General features: G+C 55.9%; 1 protein-coding gene across 7 annotated transcripts; it reads left to right on the top strand.

Moving 5' to 3' along the window:
• KLHDC8A (kelch domain containing 8A) lies at window positions 1–20,854 on the top strand. 7 transcript variants are annotated; one of them, XR_010073789.1, is made up of 8 exons: window positions 1–358; window positions 8,089–8,144; window positions 8,323–8,755; window positions 10,320–10,484; window positions 11,571–11,786; window positions 12,157–12,258; window positions 12,464–17,628; window positions 18,047–20,854. XR_010073789.1 is itself a non-coding variant. In XM_063356382.1 (8 exons), the coding sequence occupies exons 4-8, from the start codon at window positions 8,380–8,382 to the stop codon at window positions 12,655–12,657; spliced, it is 1,053 nt and encodes a 350-aa protein (XP_063212452.1). In that variant the 5' UTR covers window positions 1–358; window positions 3,348–3,530; window positions 8,089–8,144; window positions 8,323–8,379; the 3' UTR covers window positions 12,658–20,854. The 7 variants fall into 7 exon arrangements, 6 of the variants coding, with proteins under 6 accessions (XP_063212452.1, XP_063212453.1, XP_063212451.1 ...); XM_063356382.1 differs by adding an exon at window positions 3,348–3,530 and having other exon boundaries at window positions 12,464–20,854; XM_063356383.1 differs by adding an exon at window positions 3,244–3,530 and having other exon boundaries at window positions 12,464–20,854.
• Window positions 20,855–26,029: the final 5,175 nt, after the last annotated feature.

Genomic DNA, 26,029 nt, shown 5'->3' with positions numbered 1-26,029 from the left:
ATGCAGTGTGTACACACGCACGCACGCCCCGGCTGCCGGCAAAGACCAGCTGGGGAAACACTCTCCCTCCTAATTGTCCTGCATCTCCGGCAGGGTGAAGATTAGGGCTGTTGGATTTACGCTGATTATTTTTCTTCTCCCCTCGCATCCCTCCCACGCATCCCTCCCAGCCCCCGGCTGCTGCCGTCCCCGCTCGCGTCCCCCTCGCCAGCGCCGCGGGGTGCAGGGGGGGACGGAGGGAGCCGGGGAGGAGGAGGAGGATGCTCTGCGGGTACCCAGGATTTGGGTGTTGAAGTTGAAGAGCGTTTCTAGCAGAGAGCCATGCTCCACCGGGACTCGGCGCGGCTTCCCGGGAGCTGTGAGTACATCCCGCTTCCCCGGCTCTGCTGGCAGGAGGGAGGGAGTTTCTCGCTGGAGGTCAGTGGGTTACTGGGGGGGCGAGGCGGGGGGGATGCTTCGGAGGAGGACAGCTTTCTCCCAGTGCCAGGCCAGGATCTTAATGAGCAACCAGAAACAAAGCTTTGAGTCTGTGTTTCCCCCCCAAAAGAGTAGGTTAAGGAGGATGTTTTTTCCCTTTCTTTTTTCCTTATTTTTTTTTTTCTTTTCTCCCTTCCAGTAGTCCCTAAATCCTGTATTTTCAGCCTTTCTCCCAGCCCAGGCCCTGGGAGCTTGGGCAGCCGCAGCGGTGGGGGTGTGCCATGAGCTCCCCCCAGCTGAGATCTGGCCTAAGCTGTTCACATTCCCTCCGGAGGGCTGCAGCCTAAATACAGAGAAACAGGAGCTTTATAAACGTAACCAGCGAGACTGCAGGGCTTGGAAAAGACCTTCTGTATTTGGCCCATGCGAAAGAGAAGCTGTTTGTGCCGGGAGCAGCGGCAGCCTGGGGGGGACAAGGGGGAGGAGATGGAGGATGCTGCTGGGAGTGGGACCGGGGAAGGGGCAACCTTCAGTCTCGCAGGTGGGTCGTCCTTTCTCGTGATGAAATTATAACTCTCTCGAGGCAAACTGCAACGTGAACAGATCTTACCTTGTTCTGCTGACTCTTCAGCCCCCCCAGGAGAAAAAGGACGGTCTGGGCTCTTTCCTTGCGCTAATGAGCGCCAAAAAACGAAACAGCTTTTCTCCCTGTCCCATCGCCTGCTAAAGCTCCTGGCATCCTTCTGGTGCACGACTGCTGTGCTGTTCGCTGTGGAATATTTCCTTCCACGGCCTCTCTGCCGTCCTCTTATTAGCAACCGCAGGAAATTGCATTTGGCATGATGAGGCTGGAAATGATCTCAAGGGACTGGTAATGGGGGGACGGGGTGAAGCTGGGGAGGAGGTCAGATGGGTCACAGCCTGCTGTCTTCGCGTTCAAACTGCGCGTACTTAACGTCTGCGACGAGAGATGCTCAGGAACGGGAGGAATGAAACGAGCTGCTTGTGAGTGCTGCCGCTTTTTCTTTGCTTGGTGCAATTAAATCTCTTCACAATTGCAGCGCCTTTTCTCTTTCCTTATAACCAAGCAGTCTCCTTTGCTGGCTGGGTAATTTGCAGAGAAAAGGCAGGGAACTAGTGGATTTTTTTTTTTCTTGTTGTTGTTTTTCTGGGTAGCTGTTACTATGGCAAGGAAACTTGATTCAGTGTGAAGAGAGGTCAGAAATACCAGACTGAAAATTTCATGCATGTTCTGTTTAAAGCCTCAGCTGCCAGGGTTTGAACAAGGGAGAAGTAAAGGCACCGGAGTCCCTGGTTTTCAGAGGTGGTTTTTTTTTAAAGCCTTTTCTGCTTAAAAGTTGGAGTAATTGGAAAACCCGGACTTGGTGTTACGTGACCTTGTGGGCTAGGACTGTATAATAGTCAAAGCTTATAGAAAGGCTGTCTATACCTTGTTCTGAGTGTCGCGAAGAAGTGGTGTTGGATCACGTAGCACCTTACTGCAGGCGACCACAGGAGAAGCTGCCTTTGTGGGACCCCAAAGGAGACGTTTGGGACAGGAGCTGGGGGGGTTACAAAGGTGCCAGACTTCTCCAAAGACCCTGGTCCCACTCAGAACCACGCCATCGGTGGTGAGGACTTGAAGAAAGCCGTGTCTGTGGGGACGCTGAGCTCTCTGGACTATTGTACGACGGGGTTTTGGGGTGCTGGGCTCCTCTGAAAAAAAATTTCTTCGTTGGGTGGCAGAGAAATGAGCCAAAAAAATCCCCTAAAGGGATTTATGGCTCCCTCCTGGGTGCTGAGCTGGGGGAAACGTGCACTTAGAGCCTCCTGGAAAATCTGCCCCTGGGAGCGTTGTATTTCTCGTCAGCTGTGTCTTTGCTGAAATAAGGAGGCATTTATTTACAGCAAAGGTTGGTACCCGAGCCCAGAGGGACGGGGCCTCTTTACGCCGTGCTGATGTTTATCTGGCAGTGCAAAGGGTGGTTACACCATGACGTTTATATGCTTCTAGGAGGAAAAGCAGCTCAATTCCATTACCGTGATTAACGGGGAGGTTTAAGTGCTGTGAAACTTTTTCAATGTGTTTCTTGAGATGCACCGTATCCTGCTAACTTCCAGCGTAGGTGAAAACAGCATAAAGAAAATTATCACCGTGTTTCCCCCTCCTTTCTCATCACCCGCTGTTGGTTTTGTCTTGACAAAAATCCCTGATTCTGGCCAATACGGGAGGTGATATCATCCAGCTCCATCCATCATCATGCAGCTCCAGCTGCAGGTAGTTACTTTTGGGTTTTTGAGGAGGGGCGGAGGTGGAGTCTCACCTTCTCCTCCCTGCGTGGGTGAACAGAGCCCCCAGCCCCGGGGAGAGCAGGGGTGAAGGTCCCAGGAGAGCCTGCCCAGGCAGGGTGTGCTTGGGCCTTGTGCCCAGCATCCCGGGCATCCCGCACCTGGCACCTCTGCCCCTCTCCATCTCTGCCCCTCGGAGCGGGCGAGTGGCTTGGAGTGGTCTGGGCTCGCGTTGGGAGCAGAAGTGTTGGATCCTGTGCCTGGAGCAGCACTTTTCCCAGCGCCCGGGTGTTGCTGTAACCTGGAATTGCACCGGTAAGAGTCGGGCGCAGGCAGGGGAGAGCTGGGCTGTGCCTGACACCCCTCCTCGGCAGCGGGTGAAATTCCTGGGGATCTCCTCGCCGTGTCCCCCACTCCGGGCTTTGTACCGTGACTGTTCCTTGGGACAGAAACGGGTTCCCTGCACTGAATCATCTCCTTCTAGCTGTCTTCATCGAGCCTGTGCTGTGTCATCTCTCCCTGCTCTTTATTTAATAGAGTGCAGGCAGCCGAGGCAGGGCTGAAACGAAGCTGCTCACTCCTGCCTGGTGCTGAGGAGCCGGAGCTGTGATTTCTTCTCGGGTTTTGTGTGCTATTTCCAGCATGTTGTTGCCCCTGTTCCTGCCTCTCCTGTGACGCCCGTCCCCAGAGCAGTGGGAATCGTCGCTCCGGCGGGTGATGCCGGCTGGATGTCGGGCTGTTTCCAGCTCAGCTTTGCAGCCCCTTTTCTCGCGTTGGCTGGCAAATGGCAGGACTGCCCCGTGCTTATCTGGCGTGACATTTCGGTGAGTACAAGAGCTTTTTCTCCCAAGGCAGTAGTTTCTGTAATAGGCTTCTCTGTCAGGCTGGTGGCTGTCTGCGTCTCTGTTTTAGCCTGCTCCTGGTGTCAGCAAGGAACATGTGGGCGTTTGGCAGTTGGCAGACGATATGGGGAGCAGCGATGTTCTGGGAGCGCGGCTCCTGGTGGGGCTGTGACGGCCGTCCCGGGTCTGACCCACTCCCAGATCCCGTGACGGAAACCTGGGGTCACGCTACTGAAGTGTGGGAAGCTGAGGGTCGGCTGGGTACGGCTCAAGGGACCTTGTGATGGGATGCCAGGAAGCAGCGTGGTTGTCCCCTGGATCTTTGTGGTGTCCCTGGAATGGTGGAATGGTTTGAGCGGGTGATGCTCTCTGAGGCACAGCAGCGATCTGCTGTTGGGGCTGCAGAAGTGCTGGAGGCTTTTTTCCAGCGCAAGTTAGACGACTGTGGGACAGCATCGGTTCTTAGTGACTTCTATCTGCCTGGGGCTGAGCCAGGATTAAGGATCTCTTTCCGTTTCTCGCCTTGAGCTCCTCCCTGGGGGGAGCGTGTGCGTATGTGTAAGTGTGGCTGGGGGTGTGTACAGTGATGTCTCAGGGTGGGTACCCTCAATATGAGCATTAAAAATAGCAGATTTGGGAGCATCTCCGTGGCATTTCATCTTCTGGGGCCTTTTTGCATTTCCTGCAATTTGGAGAGGTGTAAATCGGAGCCCTCTTCACTCTGTGCTCGTGCAGTGGCATTGCAATGCCGTATTTAGGGTGGCGCATCAGCCCGAAGAGCACCCTGATGATGCTGGAGGGTGGGGATTTCGGCTCCGGCCGGGCCCTGCGCTGCCCCTCTGCAGCTGAGGGGATCTCAAACACAGAGCAGCAAAACTTGTAAATCCTGGAGGGAGGCGAGTTAGGAAGGAGAGGGAAAGCGGCTGCGCTCGGCAGCGCCACGCGCCGAGATCTTCCTCCCCTGTTCAGCCCGTCCAATCGCTTTAATACCTGCCAGTGTGTCCCTTCTATAAATCACAAATCACTGCAGGTAAGAAATGCCACTTAAAGCAGGGGGGAGTCTCTAAAACGAGCCTGGTGTAACCTGCGGGGTGAGGAATGGCCTCTCCTTGGAGGGAGCATCTGGGTGTTCCAGCATGGGGAGCTCAGCCCCGCGCACCGGGAGGTTCCCCTCTCCCACCGGAGCCCTCACCCCTCTGGGTGGGTGCTGTGGGGCTCTCCCTGCCCACCCGAGCTCCATAGCAAAGATCTTGGGGGTGTATGTGGGCGCTCTGGGGCTGCCTGAGCTCTTAAAGCGGGGGGTTCTGTCCTGCGAGGGCTGTGCCCTGGGCCTGCCGTCTCCTCTGATAGAGAAGCAATTACCATTCATTCCGATTTTAATGTAGCCGTTTAAGAGAGGGGGGGAAAAAAAAGAAAAGTTAATGCTTCCAATGTGTTTGGTATAATTAAGTGATAATTCCCTCTGCCTGGGAGCAGAACGTGGCTGCAGCGCGCGGGGGTGGTGGGTCAGCACATTTTGAGGGCTCCCAGCCCCTGCGGCGCTGGCGCTGCCTTCGGTGAGGCTCAGGTGATGCTGGAAAGACGGAGGCACAAAGGGCGTTTCATCCTGACCTTGACTTTCTTTAAAGAGCGTGAAAGAGAAGAACGGCAAATTATTTGTACGCCAAGGCAGCTGAATTCGGGCAGAGCTCTGCTGGGGGGGTGGCTCTCGGGATGTGCCAGTTCCCGCTGTCTGGTTCCACAGCTGGGCTGAATTTGCCGGTCTTTGCTCTGCTGGTCTCGTGAAGGACCTGCCCAGCACTCCACAGAAACGCTCAGCCATCTCCAAGTGCTTTGAATCATTCTCTGCGCCCTGGTATGTTGAAAAAGAATTTTTAGGCAATTTTAGACAATTACGCTTGGGCTTTGGATAGCCTTGATGACAGCAGAGAAACCGTCTGGCACCAGCCGCGAGGTTCTGCTTCTGTCAGACATTTGAACGATGCTGATTGTGCCTCATCCCAGGACTGCGCTTCAGAGTTGAAGAAATTGAGGCGCGGGGCAGGAAAATGACTTCTCGGAGGTCAGGATGCAAATCTGTCACGCTCCTGGAAATAGGAGCCGGCTCTGCTTTTCTAATTTGCTGGCCCACGCTTGAATTTGTCCGTGGTAATGCATGAAAATTCACCTGGAAAGAAAATAAATTATTCATGCAAGCAACAGTCCAGAGCTGCTTAAACTGCCAAGGCAAAAATCCCCGGGCTGATCCGGTTGCTGGCGGTGGTGCACATCGGGAGAGAGAGGATGGAAGGGAGCGGGGAACAGCAGCTGGGGATCTCAGGCTGCTGTTGGCCCCTTTCTCCTCAGCTGCTGGGAAGATGCAAAGCGCGGCTGGATTTGCTGCTGCTTTTTATTGCTGCGTTGTGTTCCTTTGTCCCGCGCCCCCCCCGGTGCCGGGGGTGTGCGCATGTGCCAGCACGGGGCCCTGCTGCCGGAGGGTTACAGCCCAAGGAGTATTTGTGGGTTTATTAACCACATTCATCAGGCAATAAATGATGCTTAGCGGGCTTACTGAAATTTATTTGGGAGAACAAGTTAACATAACCAGCCCTGCTTGGATTGATTGGTTTTCGTGCCAGCTCGGACTTGTATGTGAAGTGATTTTGAGGGACCTCAGGGCAGTTGTCCGAGACCTGTTTCACCGATGCTTTTCCATCGCCCTCCTCTGATTCACACTTTTGGAGGAGATGTAGGATCAACATGACCACGGAAACCGATGTCCCCTTCAGAGGTGCCCTGCAGGCTCTGCTGCTGGCAGGCTGAGCCCCGAGGCGGAGACGAGGAGTTTGTGGGGGTGCTGCGCTGTACCTGTCTGAGATAACGGCGCGTGCCCTGGCTGTGCTCCGAGGGCCGCTCCAGGCTCCCTGCTTCCCTGGTGAACACGACAGGCATGAATTTATGGAAGAAACACGTGGCATCCCCCGTGTGCTACAGGCAGGATGAGTCTGGGGTACAGTAGCAACAGCCCGTCTGCCTCTGCCCTGCGTGCATCCCGGGGCTTCTCCCCCTCCAGGGGGATCAGCATCACTGCTCCCGGCTGTGGCCCCCAGAAAGCATCAGGATACCCAGCCGGATGATCCGGAGTGCCGGGTGGTGACAGGCGGCTGTAGGTGGCTGTTGCTAAGCTACAGGCTCTGTCTGCTCCGACTGTCGGAGGGCTGGGAGAGCTGGAGGGCTGTGGTCAGACCCGGGCGGCAAGGCAGTGGGGTACGGGAGGGGAAGAGCGGCTCCGGGCTCAGGGAGTTTTGCAGAACCCGCTTGTTTAATTCTGCTCCAGATGAAGCAGCAGGAAACAAGTCTTGTTCTCCCTTTTGGAAGAAGGGAGTCCATCGCCTGAAGACACCCAAGGGCTGTAAACAGTTAGAATCGTAGAATCTTCATGGTTGGAAAGGACCTTTGAGATCATCAAGTCCAGATGTCTCAGACAAGAGAGAGCAAGTTGGCTCTTTGCATCCCACCCCACATCCACACCGCTGTATCTAGCTAAAATACCTAGAAGCAGCAGAGGGGCTGAGGCGCTGGCCCTGGGCTGGTGTCTGCCGGGAGGCAGGGAATTGAGTCTGGGAGCGAACCTCTGCTCCAGGGACTTTCAAACTACGGTCCATGGGAAAGCGGGGCCAGCCCTGCTCTGCCGCCAGCAAAGCTCTTTTCAGGGGCTCAGTGGGCCCTCGGCATGCACGGGGAAAGGTCTCAGGAGCCTGTGCGTGGGGAGAAGAGGGAACGATGCTGTCCCAGACCACAGCAGTGCTCAGCAAGGCGTGTGCCGCCTTTGGGGTTTTTTGGATGCTGCTCACTCCGCCCTGCGGTCCTGTCTCCAAATGTTCCTGCCGGCAGCATGTGCTGGGAGAGGCTGCTGCATCTGCCAGGGTGAAGATAAATCTGACTTTGTTTTAAGGGCAATTGGTTAAACAGCCCCAGTTACACAATGAAGATGGAGCTGCTCAGTGCAAAACGCACCTTATTCCACGCTGGGCGAGTGAGCGAGCCGCCGCCTTTGTTCCTTTCCACTTGCGCTCCCTCTGTCCTCCTGCACTAATTAATCTCATCTGCATGCTTAACGGCCATTCTGAGAGAGGAGATGAGAAAAAGACCTTGAGTTTCCAGCGAGAGCTTGTGCCTCCCCTCCCTGGGCTGCTCGCCGGATCCCTCGCAGCTCCGCGGCACAGGGCCGAGTGCCGGCTTTCGCCTTTCCCAGCCGAGGGCTACTGGAGCGGGTCCTCCCCGGGGCGTGCGGGAGGATGTACGCAGGGGTCAGGAGCAGTAATCAGGTCAGAGAAGGAGGATGCAAGGAAAAGTTTCCCATCAGGCAGGAAAACAGCCGGGGAAGTGAGCAGACAGCTCTCAGCCTCCTCAGTTTGAATGTCGCTTGGGGGCGGGGATGCTCAGGCAGCAGGATAACAAACTGACTCCAACCTCTCTTCCCTTTTTTTTCTTCTTTTTTTTTTTTTTTTTTTTTTTCCCCCTGCTCTCCCCTCCTTCTTTTGTTTTGTTTTATTTTTAGGACCTGTCTCTGCATGAGCTTCTGGAACTGCAGGATTAATGGAAACGCAATGAAAGGTACGGGTCGCTGCTGCGCTGTGTCGGGGGGTGGCTGCGGGGGGGCTGCCCGCTGTGGATGCTCCGACCCCTGCTCTGCCCCTGGCTGCCTGCAGCTCTGCCAGGGGGAGGATGCTCTTTGCGCTCTGCGTTTCTCTGTTGTTTTTTTTCCCTGGCACTTCTCTGCTCTGTTTTGCAGCGTAGCCAGCCCCCTCCCGTGGGCAGGGACCAATGCTGCCTCGCCCCACCAGCCACCATGGAGCTGGCTAATACCAAAGACTTCCAGTGGAAAACCCTCGCCCCGCTCCCGAGCCGCCGGGTCTACTCGACGTTGGTGGAAGCCGGCGGGCAGGTGTTCGCCATCGGGGGCTGCGATGACAACGGTGTCCCCATGGACTGCTTCGAGGTCTACTCCCCCGAGGCCGACCAGTGGACCTCGCTGCCCCCCATGCCCACGGCCCGGGCAGGGGTGGCCGTGGCCACCTTGGGCAAGAGGATCATGGTGATAGGAGGGGTCGGAGTGAATCAGATGCCGCTGAAGATAGTGGAGATGTACAACATAGATGAGGGCAAGTGGAAGAAGAGGAACTCGCTGAGAGAGGCTGCCATGGGCATCTCGGTGACGGCAAAAGGCAAGGAGGGTTCAGCCCTTGCAGGGCAGGGAGGGATGCCCGCGGGATGGGGAGATGGGGGGCGTTAGCATCGGCTGATGTGTCAGGCACAAAAGCTTTCTGGGCGACGGCACAGGGTTTATGTGGTTCTCCAAAACCTTTTCTGTGCTCCGAGAAGTTGACCCCCGCGTAGTTGTCATATCCCCCCTGCTAAAGATGACTGGTGGCCAAAAGCAGCTAAACACGGGGGTTGCTCTGGATTGTCAGCCCCGGAGCCACGAGGGCCATGGCTGTGCTGGTACCCAGGGGTATTTCAGACTGTTCCAAGCCCCAGGGTCTTAAATCAAGCTTCTCCAGGGTTTTGTAGCAAATTCTGGTCCTTTTGTGCTGCAGATGCTGGCAAAATAGGAATGGTGCTGCGGGGTCAGCGTAGCCAGGCTGGGAGGACCAGGCTGAGCCGTGGAGCCAGAGGTGAAGGTCTCAGAGCCACAGAATAGCTTTGGTTTGAAGAGACATCTCTGGTCCAAAGCCAGAACCAGCCAGGAGAGTGTCGGCTTCATGGTTGTGGGCTCAAATCTTTGTATAAGGAGGGGAAGCGGTTGGCCTCGTGGGTGGCTCCTGCGTAGCTCCCCTCCGAAAGCTTAACTGCGGCTTGTTAAGTGCCTATGAGGCTCTGCCTTATCAGCCCATCTCGTTTTTTTTTTAATTTCCAAGCAGAGATGTGGAGCATTGATTTCCTTTAGCACGCTCCGCCACGTCTTTGAAGAGCCCGGGGCTGGGAGTTGTGTTCCCGAGCAGCGTGCCTGAGGTCAGCCAGCTTCCCGCCGTGCCTGGGATTACGGATCTAATCTCCAGGCAGCTTCTTTGAAAGCTGCTTGGTTTGTTTGCTTAAGTGGGTTTAAAAGCTACCGTCAAGGAATGTTTAAAAATAATGTTTACCATCTTGGAGATGATTTTTTTTTTTTTTCTCTCGGAGTATAAGCTTGCCTGACTGATACGACAGGGTCAATTTGGTGCGAGAGGCCAGGAACAGAAATAGCTGCCCGAATCCTCGCCACGTGCAGGCTGGTCTCTGCTTTGTCTGCTGCCTCCTGAGGCTGCCCACAAGGGCCAGGCTGCTGCGGCTGCTCTGCTGAACCCTGTCTGTGGAGTGAAGTGCTTGTTGAAGGAGATAACGTGGGTGCTGGGCAGGTCTTGGAGAGCCAGGTCTGCCACTAGCCGGAGATGGATATAGCTGGTATGGATTTGGTGAGGAATAAGTAGCCTCAGTGATTTGTTTTGGCTCTGAGCCCTCCGGTACGGGTTGTAGAGACTGGGATGGTCGCATCCTGTGCCAGATCTCGGTGGGGCGAAGCAGGAGCTTAGCCAAGGGGGGAGCAGGGCTGGGGGAAGAGCATCGGCATTGCTGCGGGCACCAGGAGGTCAGGGCGTTCCCTCTGCCCCGGGGATGGGAGCTCGGGTCATACGCAGGGACGCAGGTGGGGATGAAGACTTACGGTGGCACGTGTGTTGTTGCAGGGTGGGTTTTTCTGTGGCTTTCCCGTAATAATTCTGGGGGGCTGTTTTGCTTCTTGGCCCAATCCAGACTACAGAGTCTACGCAGCTGGTGGGATGGGATCTGACCTGCGGCCGCACAACTACCTGCAACACTACGACATGCTCAAGGACATCTGGGTGTCGCTGGCGGCCATGCCCACACCCCGGTACGCTGCCACGTCCTTCCTGCGAGGCACCAAGATCTACGTGCTGGGTAAGAAGCAGTCCTTCCTCCTCCTCCTCCTCCTCAGCACTGCAGGGCAGCAGCTCCTGTGTTCTGGGCGCTGAGAAACCTCCCCTCTCCCAGGCCCATCCCCGGCTGCTGGCAGCCGAGGGTACAGCTGGTCTTTGCTCAATTCGTGTTCTTACAACTGTGATAAAAGCCTTTGGATTCAACTATTGAGTAAAAATACTTCTATGCATTTTATTATCAGCAAAGTACTGCGCAGTTTCACAAAGGGTCTGCCTTTGGCAGAGGAGAGACCTGCTGTAGCTGGGAAATGCTGGACCAAGCCTTTCGCTGGGGACGTTTTTCATTAGCCTTGTGTTACAGAAAGGGAAACTAAGGCACAGAAATGTGGCTTGTGGCCAAATGGTGTATCAGGATCAAAACCACAGGAGTTTGCGCAAACCACCGGACAGCCCTGGCTCTCTTTGGGGGTTACCAGAAAAGACTCTTTGATCTATTTTGCAGTTGGCTTGTTGCTGGTGAACAGTTTGTGGGCCCAGGAGCGAGCGCGGGCTCTGCCTTCAAAGGCACGCCGAGCATCTGAGCTGAGAATAGCTGTATTCATCTGCATCTGATGGCTGGTAGAATAATACACGTCTTTGGTGGCGGTAGCAGCAGCTGCTCTGGCTGTCCTGCTCCGTCAGGAGCTCGGCGGCGAGACTGGGGCTTGCTGGCTTGCGCTGGCGCTGAACTCATCTGAATTGCAAAGGCTGCCTGAGCGCTGATCCCTGCTCTGCTGTGAATTTGTCTTGATTAAACCGGGTGCATGCTAAACACCTTCCTGTGCCAGCGATCCCGCTGCTGCCGGCGCGGAGGGAAGCGGAGGGTGTGATGCACTGAAAAATGAAGTGTTTTCATGCCATGAACCTGCGGTTAAAGGAGAGGGGGCTCAAGGGTGAGAAGTTACCTGGCCCAGCAGGCCCTCTTGTAGGTGACTTGAGACCTGGGGACATCATATCAGCTGGCAGCTCGCTCTCAGCCTGCCCCGGGAGGCTCCTCTGGTTCCTGCTGTCCTTTGCTTGGTGCTATGAGCCAAGCTGACCCCTTTTCTTTCCATCTCCCCTGCCCCAGGTGGAAGGCAGTCCAAGTACGCTATCAATGCCTTCGAGGTCTTTGACACAGAGACCAGGTCGTGGACCAAGTTTCCCAACATCCCCAACAAAAGGGCCTTCTCCAGCTTCGTGCCCACAGAAGACAAACTCTTCAGCCTCGGGGGCCTGCGGCAGGGACGGCTCTACCGGCAGCCCAAGTTCATGAGGACCGTGGACATGTTTGACATAGAACAAGGTGGGGGCTGTCCCAGCTCTGTCCTTCCCGGAGGAGCTGGGTGGGTGGCTGTGCTTTGGGGCTTTGCTGTCCTTGCGGACCGCAGAGCTCTCATCTGCTGCATCCTGGGACCGCTGGTGCCTTGAACCCAGCCTAGAGGAAGGGCTGCAGTCAAGATGAACAAGTCAAGGGAGCAAGGGGGAAAACCCATGGTTTTCAGCTCCCTCCTGACACAGTGGTGAGGGAGCTGAGCCCTGTGTCATGGGGTTTTATCACCCCAAGGTGCAGCAGCAAGACTGCACTTCCACGAGGAAGCAGGAGGTCAGAGAGGCAGATGGTTTCCCGGGAGCCGGATGCTCCTGCAATGCCTGGTCTGTCCTGTCCCTCCCAGGTGGCTGGATGAAGATGGAGCGCTCCTTCTACCTGAAGAAAAGGCGAGCAGACTTCGTGGCTGGCTACCTGAAAGGCAGAGTCGTCGTGGCTGGGGGACTCGGTGAGGCACTGAGGATGGTGGTAACAATTTAAAAGCATATATGAGTTGTGTTATCATTACAGAGGGGAGAGATGCTGGCCTGAGGGAGCAGGGAGAACAGACTCCATACCGGGATGGGGTCCAGACTACAGACACTGTCCCCGAGCACACAAGGGATGCTTGACAGTGCTTCCCAGATGACAAGTGCCTTGTTTTGTGCTTCCAGGAAACCAGCCGACTGTCCTGGAGTCTGCGGAGGCTTTCCACCCCGAGAAGAACAAGTGGGAGAGCCTGCCCCCCATGCCCACCCCACGCTGCGCCTGCTCCAGCATCGTGGTGCGGAACTGCCTGCTGGCCGTCGGCGGGGTGAGCCAGGGCCTGAGCGACGCCGTGGAGGCCCTGTGCCTCTCCGATTCCTAGCTGGCTCCTGCCCGCTGGAGGACCCTGCCCCTCGCTGCCCCCAGCAGCAGCGGTGGTGGAGCCGGGCAGCCCCCGGCAGTGCTGGGGCTGGAGGAGCAGCTCAGCTTTGCCCGCTGGTAGCCAAACCCAGCCTTGCTCTGGAGCCATGGGCGGCAGAAGCCTGCAGCCAGGGCTGCTGTTCCTCTCCCTCCCGGGCGCTGCCGTTCCAGTCCCACGGAGGGAAGGAGCACTTTAGCCGGGGGTCCCCTCCAGTCATCTTCAGAGCTCTACAGGGAAACCCAGGTGAAGGAACTGCTCGCAGCGCTGCTGTGCCATATCTCCTGCCACCAGGAAGGACTCTGGCAATCAGGGCATGGGCAAGTGTCTCCCTGTGGCCTTCCTGACCCGCTACCAAAGGCAGCAGGTTCAGAGGTGTTAGGAGTGTCCAGACAGGTCAGTGGTGGTTCAGGGGGAACTGTTCTGGTGTTGCCCTCTTCCAGCATCCTGGGATCTACACGTGCTTCCCTGCACAGATCCCCTTGGCTTGCAGCAAGGGAAACTCCTAACCTGCAGCCAGATTCCGGGGATCGTTCTTCTGCCTTCATAGCAAGGCTTTTCCTGCAAACCTGTAGCATTCGACTGTTGCTTTGGCAGAAGCTGGAGCCGAGGGGCTGTGAACACTCCTGGGAGGGATGAATGCCCAAGGGACTGTTTTGGTTAGAGGGAAGACCTTACTTTTGGCACAGAACTAGCACAGCTACTGCCTTTGCCGGGCTTCACGCAGAGATGGCCTCAATCTAAATGCTCCAACCTGTTTTTTAGCTCCTCTAATGATTTTAAGGTCTTCTGTTTAGCCCTGGGAGAAAGGAGCAAAAGTGAGTCCTGGAGTGGTCTCACCCGGGGCCGGGCAGTGGCTTTGGCGATCAAAGACCCCGGCCATTGCCTTCTCTTTGGTTTTGCTCTCCCGGGCAGTTTGCGGGGGGCTGTCCGAGCCGTGGGGCTCAATTCTCGCTTGTAGCAGTTGCACCATTAAAAGCTTTTCTTCAGAAGAGCCCTCGGAGGAGCCGGGCGTGGGACCCAGCCTCAGAGAGGGCTCGGTGGGGTCGGTGGGGTGTGCGACCCCTCGTTTAAAGCGCTCCCTGGCCGGGGGTCCGGGAGGCTGCGGGGTTGGGGGGCTGCGGGGCTCCGCCGGTGCCGGACCCGCCGCGGAGCACCGAGGACACCGTGCGGCGGCGGCGGCAACGGCAGGGGCGGCCCGGGGAGCGCGGGGGGGCGGGCTGGGGGACGGCCAGGGCCGGGGATTCCCCTTCCCCACCCGGGAAAGAGGAATTGCAGAAAAAAACAGGGAAATCCGAGGGTCGGAAGATAATAGAGTTAATAGAACAAGACTAGATAACTAGCATTCATAACACTAAAGAACCAGTATTGATCCCGATGCCAATATAAAATATCCAAGGACTCTCCCCAGCCCATTCCGTCAGCAGAAGCCGTGCACTCCCTGCAGGGACAGCCAGTGTGGGACCCTGCGAGCGCTGTGGCTTCGGGAGGAAGGGAAGGGCTCAGGGCTCCGGCACCCGGGCGAGGAGTTCTCAGGATCCCAGCCATCAAGGCAGAGAGAGAGAGAACTCCTCAGCAAACTCTCTAATTTCTATTGAATGTGACGTTCTTGGCATGAAATAACCCTGTTGGCAGCTTGGGTCAAGTGCCCGGGTCTCGCTCCTCCTCATCCCCGCACCTGGGGAGCTCGAAAGCACTGAGACCTTGAAACCTGCACACCAGAGCTGGCTGTAAAGTAAATATTTTCACAACTTCAGGCACTAGAGTCATCTAGAAGTGCATTTTCCCAAGCATTGGAAGAGACCTTACTGAAAAGTAAAATTACTGAAAGGGAAATTAATCCTGTGTTGCTGAAACCAGGGCGCAGAGGCGAGCTGGAGGGCAAGGACCAGCCTCATTGCCTGCATCCCCCTCCCCGGGGCGGCAGGGCCCGTTCCCCTCTGTCGGTATTTGCTAGGAAGTGGTGAAGCGAGTGGCTCCTTTTTGAAGTGCAGCCCTGTCAGCTCCCAGTCCCCTCGCTCTGATCTCAAAGCGCCGCGTAGCTCACATGAAAGGGGAAAGGCACCGACTCCGCAGCTAACAACCTGCTCGCTAATTATTTACATCCCACCTGCTTGTCCCTGGCTGCCTACATAGGCACAACAGCGTCTGTCCCCATCCCCTGCCACGGCCCCATCTGTGGTCCTGACGCTTTGTTCGTTTAGGTGCCGTATTTTGGAAGGTTGTTTAAATGAAACTGTCTAATTGCAGAAAGGAGCTCTACCCCTGATGCAGAAATGAAGCTCCGGACGGGGTGGAGGAGCTGCCCCCAGCAATGCTGGCTTGTGGTCCAGCCCCCCCGGGGGGGAGCACGGAGCCCAACCGAGAGAATCTTGTCATAGTGCAGTCGCAGGGGGGGCTCTGGGGTGAGATCTGCGGGGGGGTGAGGCTGCAGGGAGCAGTGAGCAGGGCACCGGGACCAGGCATTTCTGTCTAACCGCATCCCTGGATGCTTAACGGTCTGCCAGGTCTAGCAGGGCTGAGGGAAGGTGCTAAGAGCACCCCTCTCTGTGTGCAGCCCCGGGGGTGCTGCCTCCTGACCCCAGAAGGCTCATAAAACATCCCTGTGAACTGTAAAAATTGGAGGAGGATGGAGGAGGCTTGGAGAGAGGGAGCCTTCTCCTCTTCTAGAACAAACCCCGTGTCTCCCCAGCACAGCAAATATCCATTTCAGCCGCCCCTGCACAGCCGAGAGTCTCTAGCTATTAATGAAGCATTTTCCTTTGTCCTTAAGGAACATTTCCCACACACGGCATAGCCTGATGCTCCTCTGCTCTCGCTTTCTCGTTAGCCCTGAGCCCTCTTCACGGCGGCGAGGCCGCGCTGGTGGAGGCTCAGGCTTCGGTGTGGGCTTTGTTAAGCTGGAGCGAGGGGAGGAGGAATCCGCTCCCTTTGTCTGGCTGCAGCACAGCTGGGGGCTGATCCTTTGCTTTCTCCCTCCAGAAAGGCTGAAGAGAGCGAGAGACAAAGCAGCGTCATGGGAATAAACCCGCTCTAGCACTTAATGAAGAGATGTCAGGGACTGGGGACAAGGCTGGGGGGAGACGGTCGGTAACGAAAGCTGGGGATGTGCCATGCATTTAGAGAGGGAGAGAAAGGAGCTCTCTGAGAGGCAGCACAGAGAGAAGCAGGTCTGGGTCAGCTGCCTTTGTAGTGAAACCCAAGCTCTTGTCACCAAACAGGATCCCTGGCTCATCCCCAACGCCGCCGTGTCCCCAGCCGGCGGCAGGTCGCTCTGCGGCACTGGGTGCTCTTGGCTGGGGGTGCTTTTCCCCATGGTGGTGCTACGCAGAGCCAAGATTTCACCAAAGCTTTACGCCTAGATCTCATTTGAACTTTTCCAGGCGTAGTTCCCACCCATAGCAGCTTTCCCGGGAGTTTGTTTCCATGTCTATCCCCATCTCAGGGGCTGGGGGCTTCGTGAGCAGCCGCGAGCTCTCGCTGTGACCTGCGGCATGCTCTGCAGCCACCCCCGCTCTGTCTGCTGCAGTCTCCCCGGCATCTGCTGGGAAAGGCGGCTGCCGAGGCTTCAGACACTTCCAGCACGCCTCCACTGCGCCGTGTTTCCAGATAACGCCCACTCGGAGACCTCTGTACCTGAAGAATTGATGCACTTTCCCTAGTAATAATGCCATTTTACATAAACGGCTTGGCAAACACGGAGAGGTAGCCAGGCAGCAGGAAGGTGAGAAGAGCCGTATCCATAATTACGTGGTGAGGGGCACAGGCTAGGACTAGAGGGTAGGACTGATCTGTGCCTGTGCTGGGCTCTGCTCGTGGGAGCCCACAGCCCGTCTGGTTTGGCTTTTGGTGGCAGGAGTTCAGCCTGGTCCCTGATGGATCACGGAATTTTTCAGAGATGGAAGGGACCTCTCGAGATCACCTAGTCCCACTCCCCTGCTAAAGCAGCATTGCCCAGAGCACATCACTCAGGGCTGCATCCAGGCGGGTCTTGAAGGTCTCCAGAGAAGGGGACTCCACACCCTCCCTGGGCAGCCTGTTCCAGGGCTCTGTCACCCTCGCCCCAAAGAAGTTTTTTCTCATATTTGATCGGAACTTCCTGTGTTCCAGCTTGTGCCCGTTACCCCTCGTCCCGTTACGGGGAACCACTGAAAAGAGTCTGGCTCCATCCTCCTTAAGCCCACCCTTTAGATACTTGTAAATGTTAATAAGGTCTCCCTTCGGCCTTCTCTTCTCCAGGCTAAAGAGTCCCAGCTCTCTCAGCCTTTCCTCATAAGGGAAGATCATGCAATCACTCCATCATCTTCGTTGCCCTACGCTGGACTCTCTCCAGTAGTTCCCTGTCTCTCTTGAACTGGGGAGCCCAGAGCTGGACACAGTATTCCAGTTGTGGCCTCACCAGTGCAGAGTAGAGGGGGAGAATGACCTCCCTTGACCTGCTGGCCACACTCTTCCCTGTGCAGCCCAGAATTCCGTTGGCCGTCTTGGCAACAAGGGCACATTGCTTGCTCATGGATAATTTACTGTCTACCAGGACCCCCAGATCCTTTTCTTCAGAGCTGCTTTCCAGCAGGTCCACCCCTAACCTATACTGGTTAGGGCCTTCTGGGCCCTACCCCCATGCTGTGTTTTCAAACTAATCTTCTTTAATTATTTCAAGAACAGGTTTCAAACTTTTAAGCATGCTTTTGAGCTGTTCTGCGGGATGGCAGAGCAGCCCAAGGTGGGGCTGGAGGAGCTCTGCTAATTAATCATGGAATAAGAGACTTCAATGAAATCTCTGCCGAGGCCAGGGAAAATCAACCCACAATTCAAAATATGGAATATGTTACAACCTCCTGCCCTGGACGGGCTATTTGAGCGTCCACCCCAGATGCCCACGTGTGCTGTGTGAATGACCCTAAGCAAAAGCAACTTGATTGCAGGGACTCGGAGGTAAGAATGCAACCCATCCCCAGCACTTGCATTGCACCCCAAAAATGGCTTGGTCAATGCCATTCCTGACCCCTACAACCCCTCCTGGCCTTCCCTGCTGTTGCTGGACTTCTCTGGGGGCTCATGATGGCCCTCTGGACCAAGGGCATCTCTCTTGTGGGGTTGGCGGGTGCCCAGCAATCAGCGGTGAGCTGTTAGGCAGCACCAGGTTATTTAAAGTTGCTTCCAGGCTCATCAAAGACTGGAAGGAGATGCTGGGGGACTCCAGCAACAGCCACCTTCTTGCCAGCCACCCAGCCTCTGAGAACCAGCAGTCCTTCCCTGGCTCCTCTGGGCTCGTGGGAAATCCCTGCTAGAGGGTTGAGATTCCCTCCAGGAGCAGGGGAAATCCTCCCAAACTTTCCCATTATGTCTACAGGCTCGATGGTGGCATTCACTAGTTCCAGCACGCTGGCAGGCACGAGCCGGAGGATTAAGTCTCTCCACTGATGGTTCACACAACTGCACCTTGAAATCCTGCCGTTCTCTGTGTGGCTCCTACCGCTGTGGGAAATAGGAGGCTGCAGGAGAAGAATCTGCTTTTGTTTGAAACACAAGGGCTGTGCCTGCCCTGCAGGTGATGGAGATGTGACCGGGAGCCAAGGCTGGGGAGCAGGGAGGTGAACCAGACTCTGTGTGTGTCGGGTTGTTTGTTTTTTAAGCAGCGCTGGGCTTGTTTGGGCTGAGCAGTGCTGGCCGGGCTCCCGTTCTCCTCCCAGTGCTCTGAACGGCAGATGGCATCCATGGGCTGAGCCCAGGCTGGACCAGCACCTCCCGCGGGCATCCTGCTGCAGCCGGGGGGCCTGCCAAGCCCAGGACCATGCTGGCGGGATGGCAGGCTGGCTCCAAAATGCCATTTTGGGTTGTGCAGGGGTCCTGGCTAATAAGATAAGGATCCAGCAAATAACTTGAGGTGAAAAGGATGTTATGCATCTCCCCCAGCGTTTCGCTCCCATAAACAGGCATCACCCCTGAGTCCAAACACATTGCAGTAGCTGAATTCGGCTCTCAGGTCCTCCGAGCAGATGGTCTTTAATGCTGCTGCAGAGGAAATGTCTGTGGGGTTGAGTCCTGCTCTTGCTCGCACTCCTGCAGCTCCCTGAGCTCTGCAGCGAACCTCTACAGATTACGTAGCTGCGGAGGTTCTTTCCCCAGATGCGTGTTGCCTGTTCTGCCTGTGCAGATGATGCTGAGCGCTTCCATCTGTGAAACCGATGCTTGATGGATCTCGCTGTGCCTGGAGGACCGACATAAAGCCTCAGCCGGGAGGTCAAGCCCAATGATCCAACCAGCTCTGTGGAACGGCGCCTTTGATGGGAATGGCCAGCGGTGGTGGGTCAGCTTCGGCGGCTGCGTGGGGCAAACGGCGTCCCGGGGGACGTGAGGCAAGAGAAGTGCCCCCGCGGCGAGCAGGTCGGGGAGCAGGCAGCTTTGCAGGGTCCCGCTGCGGGCTGAGCCCACGGCAGGGCTTGTCCCGTGTTACGAGAGCACGTACCCGGCAGCCGCTGCCATCTCCCGCAGGAACCGCTGTCGGAGCTGCAGCTGTGACATGCAGAGCTGCTTCAGGAGGTCTCAGGGAGGCACTTGCATGAATCCCCGTGTTGCCCCGGCTCGGCGGGGGACAGACACCCACCAGGTCCTGTTGCAGCACGGTGGGTTGGGATGTTCCTCCCTGCTCCCTCCCGGAGGAGCTGCGGCTGTGCCTGGGGGGGTTCCTGCCCGCGGAGGGGAGAGTTTGTGGCCTCAGCTGGCTGCTGCCGCCCTGGCACCAGGGGCAGGGTTTCCCAAGGCCGACTTGTTCTTCAGGGGCAGGGCATGCAGTGAACTGCCCACCTGGTCTCATGTCGTGAGGACCACTGCCGTCCTGCGTCTGACATTGAAATCCAATCCCAGTGCCAATTCTGTAGTGTATTTAAGGGGTGTGCTTAGACCTCGGCACAGGAGAAGACCTGCTGATGTCAAAGCGCGTTTGCGGAACCTGGCCTTGAAATCGCTGTGGATGGTGGCGCAAAGGGAATCTTTTAGAAATAAAGCAAACACGTATGAAATAACTGGGTTTCCAACCACCTTCCTTTCCAAAATACATGGTAAATTTGACCTGCCTTGGAGAATTGCTGTCAGCAATCTTGAGAATGGATTGGCAATTGTCCGCGGTATCTTTTTTTTTTTTTTTTTTAATATATGTGTTAACTCTCGGAGAGACTTGCATTGAAACAGGATCACATTTCAGTACACCGAGTGCTTTGAACGGTGGATTGTGGTATTCTTTCTTACTGATCTTCAGTAGATGGGGCAGCCAGTTCCTCCTGTCTCGGGGGAGCTGCAAAAAGCTCCGGGCTGGTCCTCCTGCCCCAGCCGCCCCCCGGTTTCACACCACCCTGTGCCCACTGGCCACCTCGGCACTCACCACCCCTTCTCTGCCCTCCTTTATCTGAAACCCAGCCGAGCTCTTGTAGTTTTCCAGCAACCTAACGGGGCTCAACAAATCCCAGCGCTGGCTGGGGCCGTGTCCTCGCCTGAACTCCCCATACTCGAAGTTGTGTTTACTGGGAGCCGGGCTTTTCAGTACCAGCGCCGGTGGCTGCTCCTGTTGCCGATTGCCCTGCCAAAAAGCATTGCTTCTTATTGTCCCCGAGCAGGTTTTGTCTGCATAAACAGGAAACTTCCTCAGAACAGCCTCTAACGGGTCTGGTTGTGGAGCAGAAATGGCTCCCGTACCTTGCCACGGGCCCAGAACACACGCAGCCACGTCCCACTCTGCTCGGCTGGTCCTGGCCATCGGGCAACGATGCTCTTTGGGGTCAGTGTTGCCCTTTGGCCATCAGCCGGCCAACCCTTCCCAAAAAGGGACACAGTTTTGCGTGACGGCTGTTGTACGGCTTCACTGGGGAATTTCTCGTTGTCTAGATAGCTGGGAATAGAGCTCCTCCGTGCTGCCGGAGTCGCAGTGGCACTGGGAAACACTAGGAAACAGTAGGACCCCTCTGTCAGTGGTGTCCCCGTCGCTGTGCGCGCTGCCCTGGCCCCGGTAGGTCCCCAGCCCTGCGGGGACACCAGCTGCCGAGCCGCAGCTGAGCCAGCCCCGTGGCTGCCAGCAGACAAACCCGCTCCATCAGCATCCGCCGGCACGGTAACGGATATCAGTCACTACCCTGAAATACAGACGCTTCCTGCTCTGAAAATAAAAGCTCCAGCTTTTTTTTTTTGGGGGGGTGGGGGGGGTGGGAGTTTGCTTATTTTTTATAATTTTTTATATAAATGCCTCGGCGTTTCTGCAGCCCCATGTGCAGGCTGTAACCTTCCCCGCCGTGAACTTCCAGCGGCGCCGTGGGTCATTTGATTTGTACAATCGGTTTGATCCATGGTAGGGAAACCCTGGATGAGATGGTCTAATAGAAGAATAATATATCTAATGACGTATTTAATTTATTTTATATGTATAATATTTTGTCTCCTTGCTGTGGGTAACTTGTGATTGCTGGGGCGTGCACCAAATTCCCGTTATCCATGTGTTTGAGCGAGCCATTGGCGCGTACGCGAGAGGAGAGCAAAGCCCCCAAGGAATTGCCCCAAACTCACCAGTACAGGAGAAAATTGTGTGTGGGTCCCCGCTCAGCCCTTGGGCCCACTTGACTGGGGTTTGCTGGTTGTAACTGGGGGCTTCAGCCATAGCGGTTAACATCTGTTGTAGTGGGTGAGGTACCGGGCTTGAGCTGGGTGGGCGTTGCTATTTTGGCTTTTATTCAGCAAACTTTTAGATTAAAGCGTAATTCAGACCGCTGCACATCTCCCTTGTCTATCTGTAGCGATTTCCAAGGCAAATACCCCACAACAACAAAGATCACCTTATCCCCTGCTTATGTGATGATTAAAAATCCAAAGAAGATAAGTTCCTGGGTTCATCGCAGTTTGGGCTAAAAAGCTCATAAATCTAGCAATTAAAGGAGGCGTGTGTCGCTGACCTGGGGTGCATCGCTCCGTACCAGCGGCCGGGAGACGAGGTCCTGGGACCTTCTGTGGCCGGTTCAGCTGCAGCGTGAGCAGGACACGGAGCCAGGAGCCCGTCCTTCCCCATGGGCTGCGCACAAACCACGTTACTCCTGATTACGCTCTTGCTTTCCTCTTTTTCTCTGCTTGGTGTGCTTCACCGCTCGCATTTCTACAAGCGGAGCGCGGTGCTTTTTTCTGCTCCGTCCAGCTGAATGAAGCGATATGTCTGCTTTCTCCAGTTGTGATCCATCTTGGCTGCGGCACAGCCCTTATCTCCCTTCTACTCGCCCAGCCGTGCCCCTGCCTACGCCGGCAGCGATAAGGGGTGATGGCAGGACCTGGGCTCAGGAGCATCGCGGTGACAGCGTTATCAGGTTAATGGGGTTTTCCAAAATGATCCTTACAAATGACTAGCCTGGGCACAAAATCTGCCCCCTCCCGGTCATTATCAAGCTGGAAAAAATGAGCTTGGCTTTCCGCAGAGCAGATGTATGTCGTGACCGGATGATGGAAGGATGGATGGATGGTTGGATGGATGGATGGATGGATGGATGGATGGATGGATGGATGGAGTCTTCAGGCTGGTGTAATCCGCAGCTGCGGTGGAAGTGAGGTGTAAGGGTGGCCTCTGCTGTAATCATTAGAAGCGATAGGCCATAAATTACTTTTCAAAAGGCTCCTATTGGTGCTAATGTGTTTCCCTTCTTCTGCTGATGGATGGGGCACCCAATTGGGAGGATCAGAGCAAAACCAGCTTCCTCAGTGTTTTCAGAGCAGGAATGGGTTTCACACCTGCCTGAGCACTCCCCAGCAGCAGGTGAGGAATGCTGCCAGCTCGGAAGACCACTAATGAGAGGTGATCATTAAACTTTTTGTTGTCTTTGGCATTTTAATGCTCAGGAGAGCTCTTCCTTTCCCTCTTGGAGGGCTCACTGCTATAAGCGTGTCTTCTGGGGAATGTTTATTCCTTTCCCAGTCCACAAGCAGAGGTGAACAGAGCCTGTTGCCACTGACCCCGATGGCAGAGCCGTAGGTTTTGACCAGGATGTGGGTGTTTTTAGCACTGAGGTAATGCTGTAGCATTTATTTTAAAACAATAAATAAATAAATACAAAGTTAGGAGCCTGCAAGTAAATAGAGCTTCCGTTATGACAAAGCATCCAGTTGATTAGACTGGCTTTGAGCGGGTTTACCTGACATCCAGCCAAATTCCGTGTTGACTTTCATGTTGGTTTTAGCGGACGCGCACTGGGGCCTGTGGTACAAAGGGCTGCCGCTGGAGAAACCCTGGTTAGGATTTCTAAGGCTGCAGCTGGGGGAGGCAGAGGGAATTTTAGTGGATTTCCCCACTGCTGAGAAAGCAGTAGCAATACCGGTACAATAGCGGATCCTTATCAGTGGATTCCAGTGGACTTAGATCTGTGTCCCTTGACATTTCCATTAAAATAGGCTTCCTGAGCCGGTCTAGAACAAAAGCATACCTAAGCCTACATATCAGAGACAACACAGAAAATTGCAGAAAAGAATTTGTCTGGTAGAAACAGAAAGAGAAGCTACCCAAGGCTCCGTTTCCTTTCATCATCACTGCGGGGAAAGCCTCTGGAAAGCATTCTTATAAATCAACGGGGCTATTAAACATGTGTTTAACCTTAAATGCGCGCTCAAGCGCTTTCTTGGAGCGGTGGGTTACACTGCGAGCGATCCCACAGCTGTGATAGCGTTAGTCCGTGGGCTTGCAGTGTCCGGGAGACGCAGACACTTTCATCTTGGTCGAGTGAAATGGCTTTGTTTATTGCAATAAGGTAGGTTTCTACCTTCCCCCTTCAACTCTTCTGCAATCTCTGGGCTGTGCCTGAACAGGATCCGATCTGTTTACTTTGACGTTGAAATTACAGCAGTTTAGTTAATCTCATCTACGCCTTGTTTATCTTCCCTATGGGCCCTACTGGCCACTTGCAGATTGAAATGCAGCTCCAGTTACTGCACGGTAAATAATTCATTATTGCGACTCTGCTTCAGCACGGTATCTTCGGACATTCCCCCCCCGCCCCCCGGCCCCATACTGCTGGGAGGTGACTAGTTTTAAAATGAGGAGAGAGGTTTGCCCATGGGTTACGGTGCGTTCAGCCTGGGGGCAGGTTTGAGGGTGGAAAGGACGTGGGACCAGTCTGAAGCTGCAAGAAGTTGTTGGTCCCTGACATCTAGTGAGGAACGGAGGTGCCCCATGGCCACTGGCAATAAAAACCAATAAAAATCAGGGGCGCTGGCAGTGCAAGATACCGGTGTCCAAACTCTATTGAGATGGTATTTAATCTTCCTTCCCGCACCAAGGCAGATCACAGCCATGGATGAGCAGAAGTTTGGTGCGTGTCTCCAAGACCTGGCCTCGGGTGCCTGTTGTTACAGCTGCCCTGTGGGGCGAATGCCCTCAACGGGTCGTTTTTTAATCTCAGTCTTAAATACCCAGATTGCAAAACCAGCCAGGGAACTGCGACACCTGCCCGGGTCTCATCCTGACATGGAGACATGGCCATGATGGGCTGAGAGACGGTGCTGGGCCATTGCGCAGCTCCATCCTCTGCCACCTCCCTGCTCGGGGACGCAAAGCCTGCAGAGAGGGGCCGGAGCTGGATTAAATCATCCCCCTCTGAGAGGGGCCGGAGCTGGATTAAATCATCCCCCTCGCGAGCCCCTGCTCTGCCTCACCCTGCCCCGAGCTGCTGGAAGTGGTGGGAAAATCCAGGTCTGAGTGCGGGGATGAGTAATGCCGGAGCTATCTCTTTCTTCAATCAATACGGTGTGTCCTCACACATGCCAGAGCTGGGCAAGAGCTTTTATGTTTTGGCTGCTTTGGGAAATAATTGCATTCTTTTAATATCTCAAAACAAAGATTTACCACAGGGGCAGAAAGACCACACGGGAAGGTGCTGCAGAATTAACCAGAAATGTCCGTACTAAGCCTTTGCGTGGGGGTGCCTGAGCAGCCTGCAGACGTTCTCCCCCCCACCCCTGGCTCTGGTCAAGGAGGACACTGCTCCCCCCAGGCCACGTGTCCAGGAAGGCAAAGCATCCTCCTGTGGCGAGCGTGGACAGGCTGCGCTTGCCCAGGCCTCTCCTCTCTCTGATATTGCCCTCACTACATATTTTTTTCTGAAAGTCCTGGGTGCATTGTGGCTCCCTGTGGCAAACCACGTGTGTGTGCACGTGTGTCTTGGCCAGCTGTACGTCTGTGTCCCTCTGTCCCCGCATCTCACCTGGTGTGAGACACCTGGGGGCTTTGCTCCGCATCCTCCCAGTGCTCTGGTCCTGCGCCTCTTCTCAGCCTTTGAGTGACAGTCTCTCCCTGTATCACCCCAACAGCAGAAGGACATGGAGCTGTTGGAGCGGGGCCAGAGGAGGCCCTGGAGATGCTGGGAGGGCTGGAGCCCCTCTGCTGTGGGACAGGCTGAGAGAGCTGGGGGGGTTCAGCCTGGAGAAGAGAAGGCTCCGGGGAGACATTCCAGCCCCTTCCAGTCCCTAAAGGGGCTCCAGGAAAGCTGGGGAGGGACTCGGGATCAGGGAGGGGAGCCATGGGACGAGGGGGAACGGGTTTACACTGAAAGAGGGGGGATTTAGATGAGATCTGAGGAAGAAATTCTTGGCTGTGAGGGTGGTGAGCCCCTGGCCCAGGTTGCCCAGAGAAGCTGTGGCTGCCCCATCCCTGGAGGGGTTCAAGGCCAGGTTGGACGGGGCTTGGAGCAACCTGGGCTGGTGGGAGGTGTCCCTGCCCAGGGCAGGGGGTGCCACTGGCTGGGCTTTAAGGCCCCTTCCAACCCAAACCATGCTGTGATTCTATGAAATGCCATCAGAGACTCCCAGGGCTGGATGAGCGGGTGAAGGAGGCGATCTCAGCCCGAAGGCACCTCGGAGGTGGTGGGAGGGAGACGCAGTGACCATTCCCCATCCCTGCTGATGCCCCCCTCCCCACGCTGTGCCCATGCTCCCGGCACTGGACAATCTTTAAGGTCCCTCCCAACCCAAACCATGCTGTGATTCTATGATCATCTTCTGGAAAGTCCTTCACTCCCCCCCGTCTGCAGGATACCCCTTTACACCCCCTCCTACCCCTCTGTCCCCCACTTTGTACCCTGCCTCTTTCCCTTGTCCCTGGGTTGCCTTTGGACACCCCCCCGCACCCCCACCAACCTCTTTGCACCCACCTTGTTGGTGTCCCCCCTCACCCCCCCCCCCTCCACAGCAGCTCCCCTTCCTCCCCTCCCGTGGGGTCTCCCCGCAGCCCGGGGACCCCCCTCCCTCCGCTCCTCGTACCGGTTCCCGGGCGGGGCGTCCGCCGCCGTGCGGCCAATGGGCGCGGGGGGGCGCGGCCGGCGGG

The sequence above is a fragment of the Chroicocephalus ridibundus genome, chromosome 20, assembly GCF_963924245.1.
Source record: "Chroicocephalus ridibundus chromosome 20, bChrRid1.1, whole genome shotgun sequence".
Lineage (NCBI taxonomy): Eukaryota > Metazoa > Chordata > Aves > Charadriiformes > Laridae > Chroicocephalus > Chroicocephalus ridibundus.
The sequence above is the reverse complement of the archived record's forward strand: the minus strand, read 5'-3'. Positions and strand labels throughout refer to the sequence as shown.

Bases quoted from the DNA above. Each gene is read 5' to 3' on its own strand.
- KLHDC8A (XM_063356381.1), top strand. From the start codon at position 8,380: ATGGAGCTGGCTAATACCAAAGACTTCCAGTGGAAAACCCTCGCCCCG. The intron at 11,787-12,156 runs GTGGGGGCTGTC...TGTCCCTCCCAG, and splicing joins CATGTTTGACATAGAACAAG to GTGGCTGGATGAAGATGGAG. The intron at 12,259-12,463 runs GTGAGGCACTGA...TTGTGCTTCCAG, and splicing joins CGTCGTGGCTGGGGGACTCG to GAAACCAGCCGACTGTCCTG.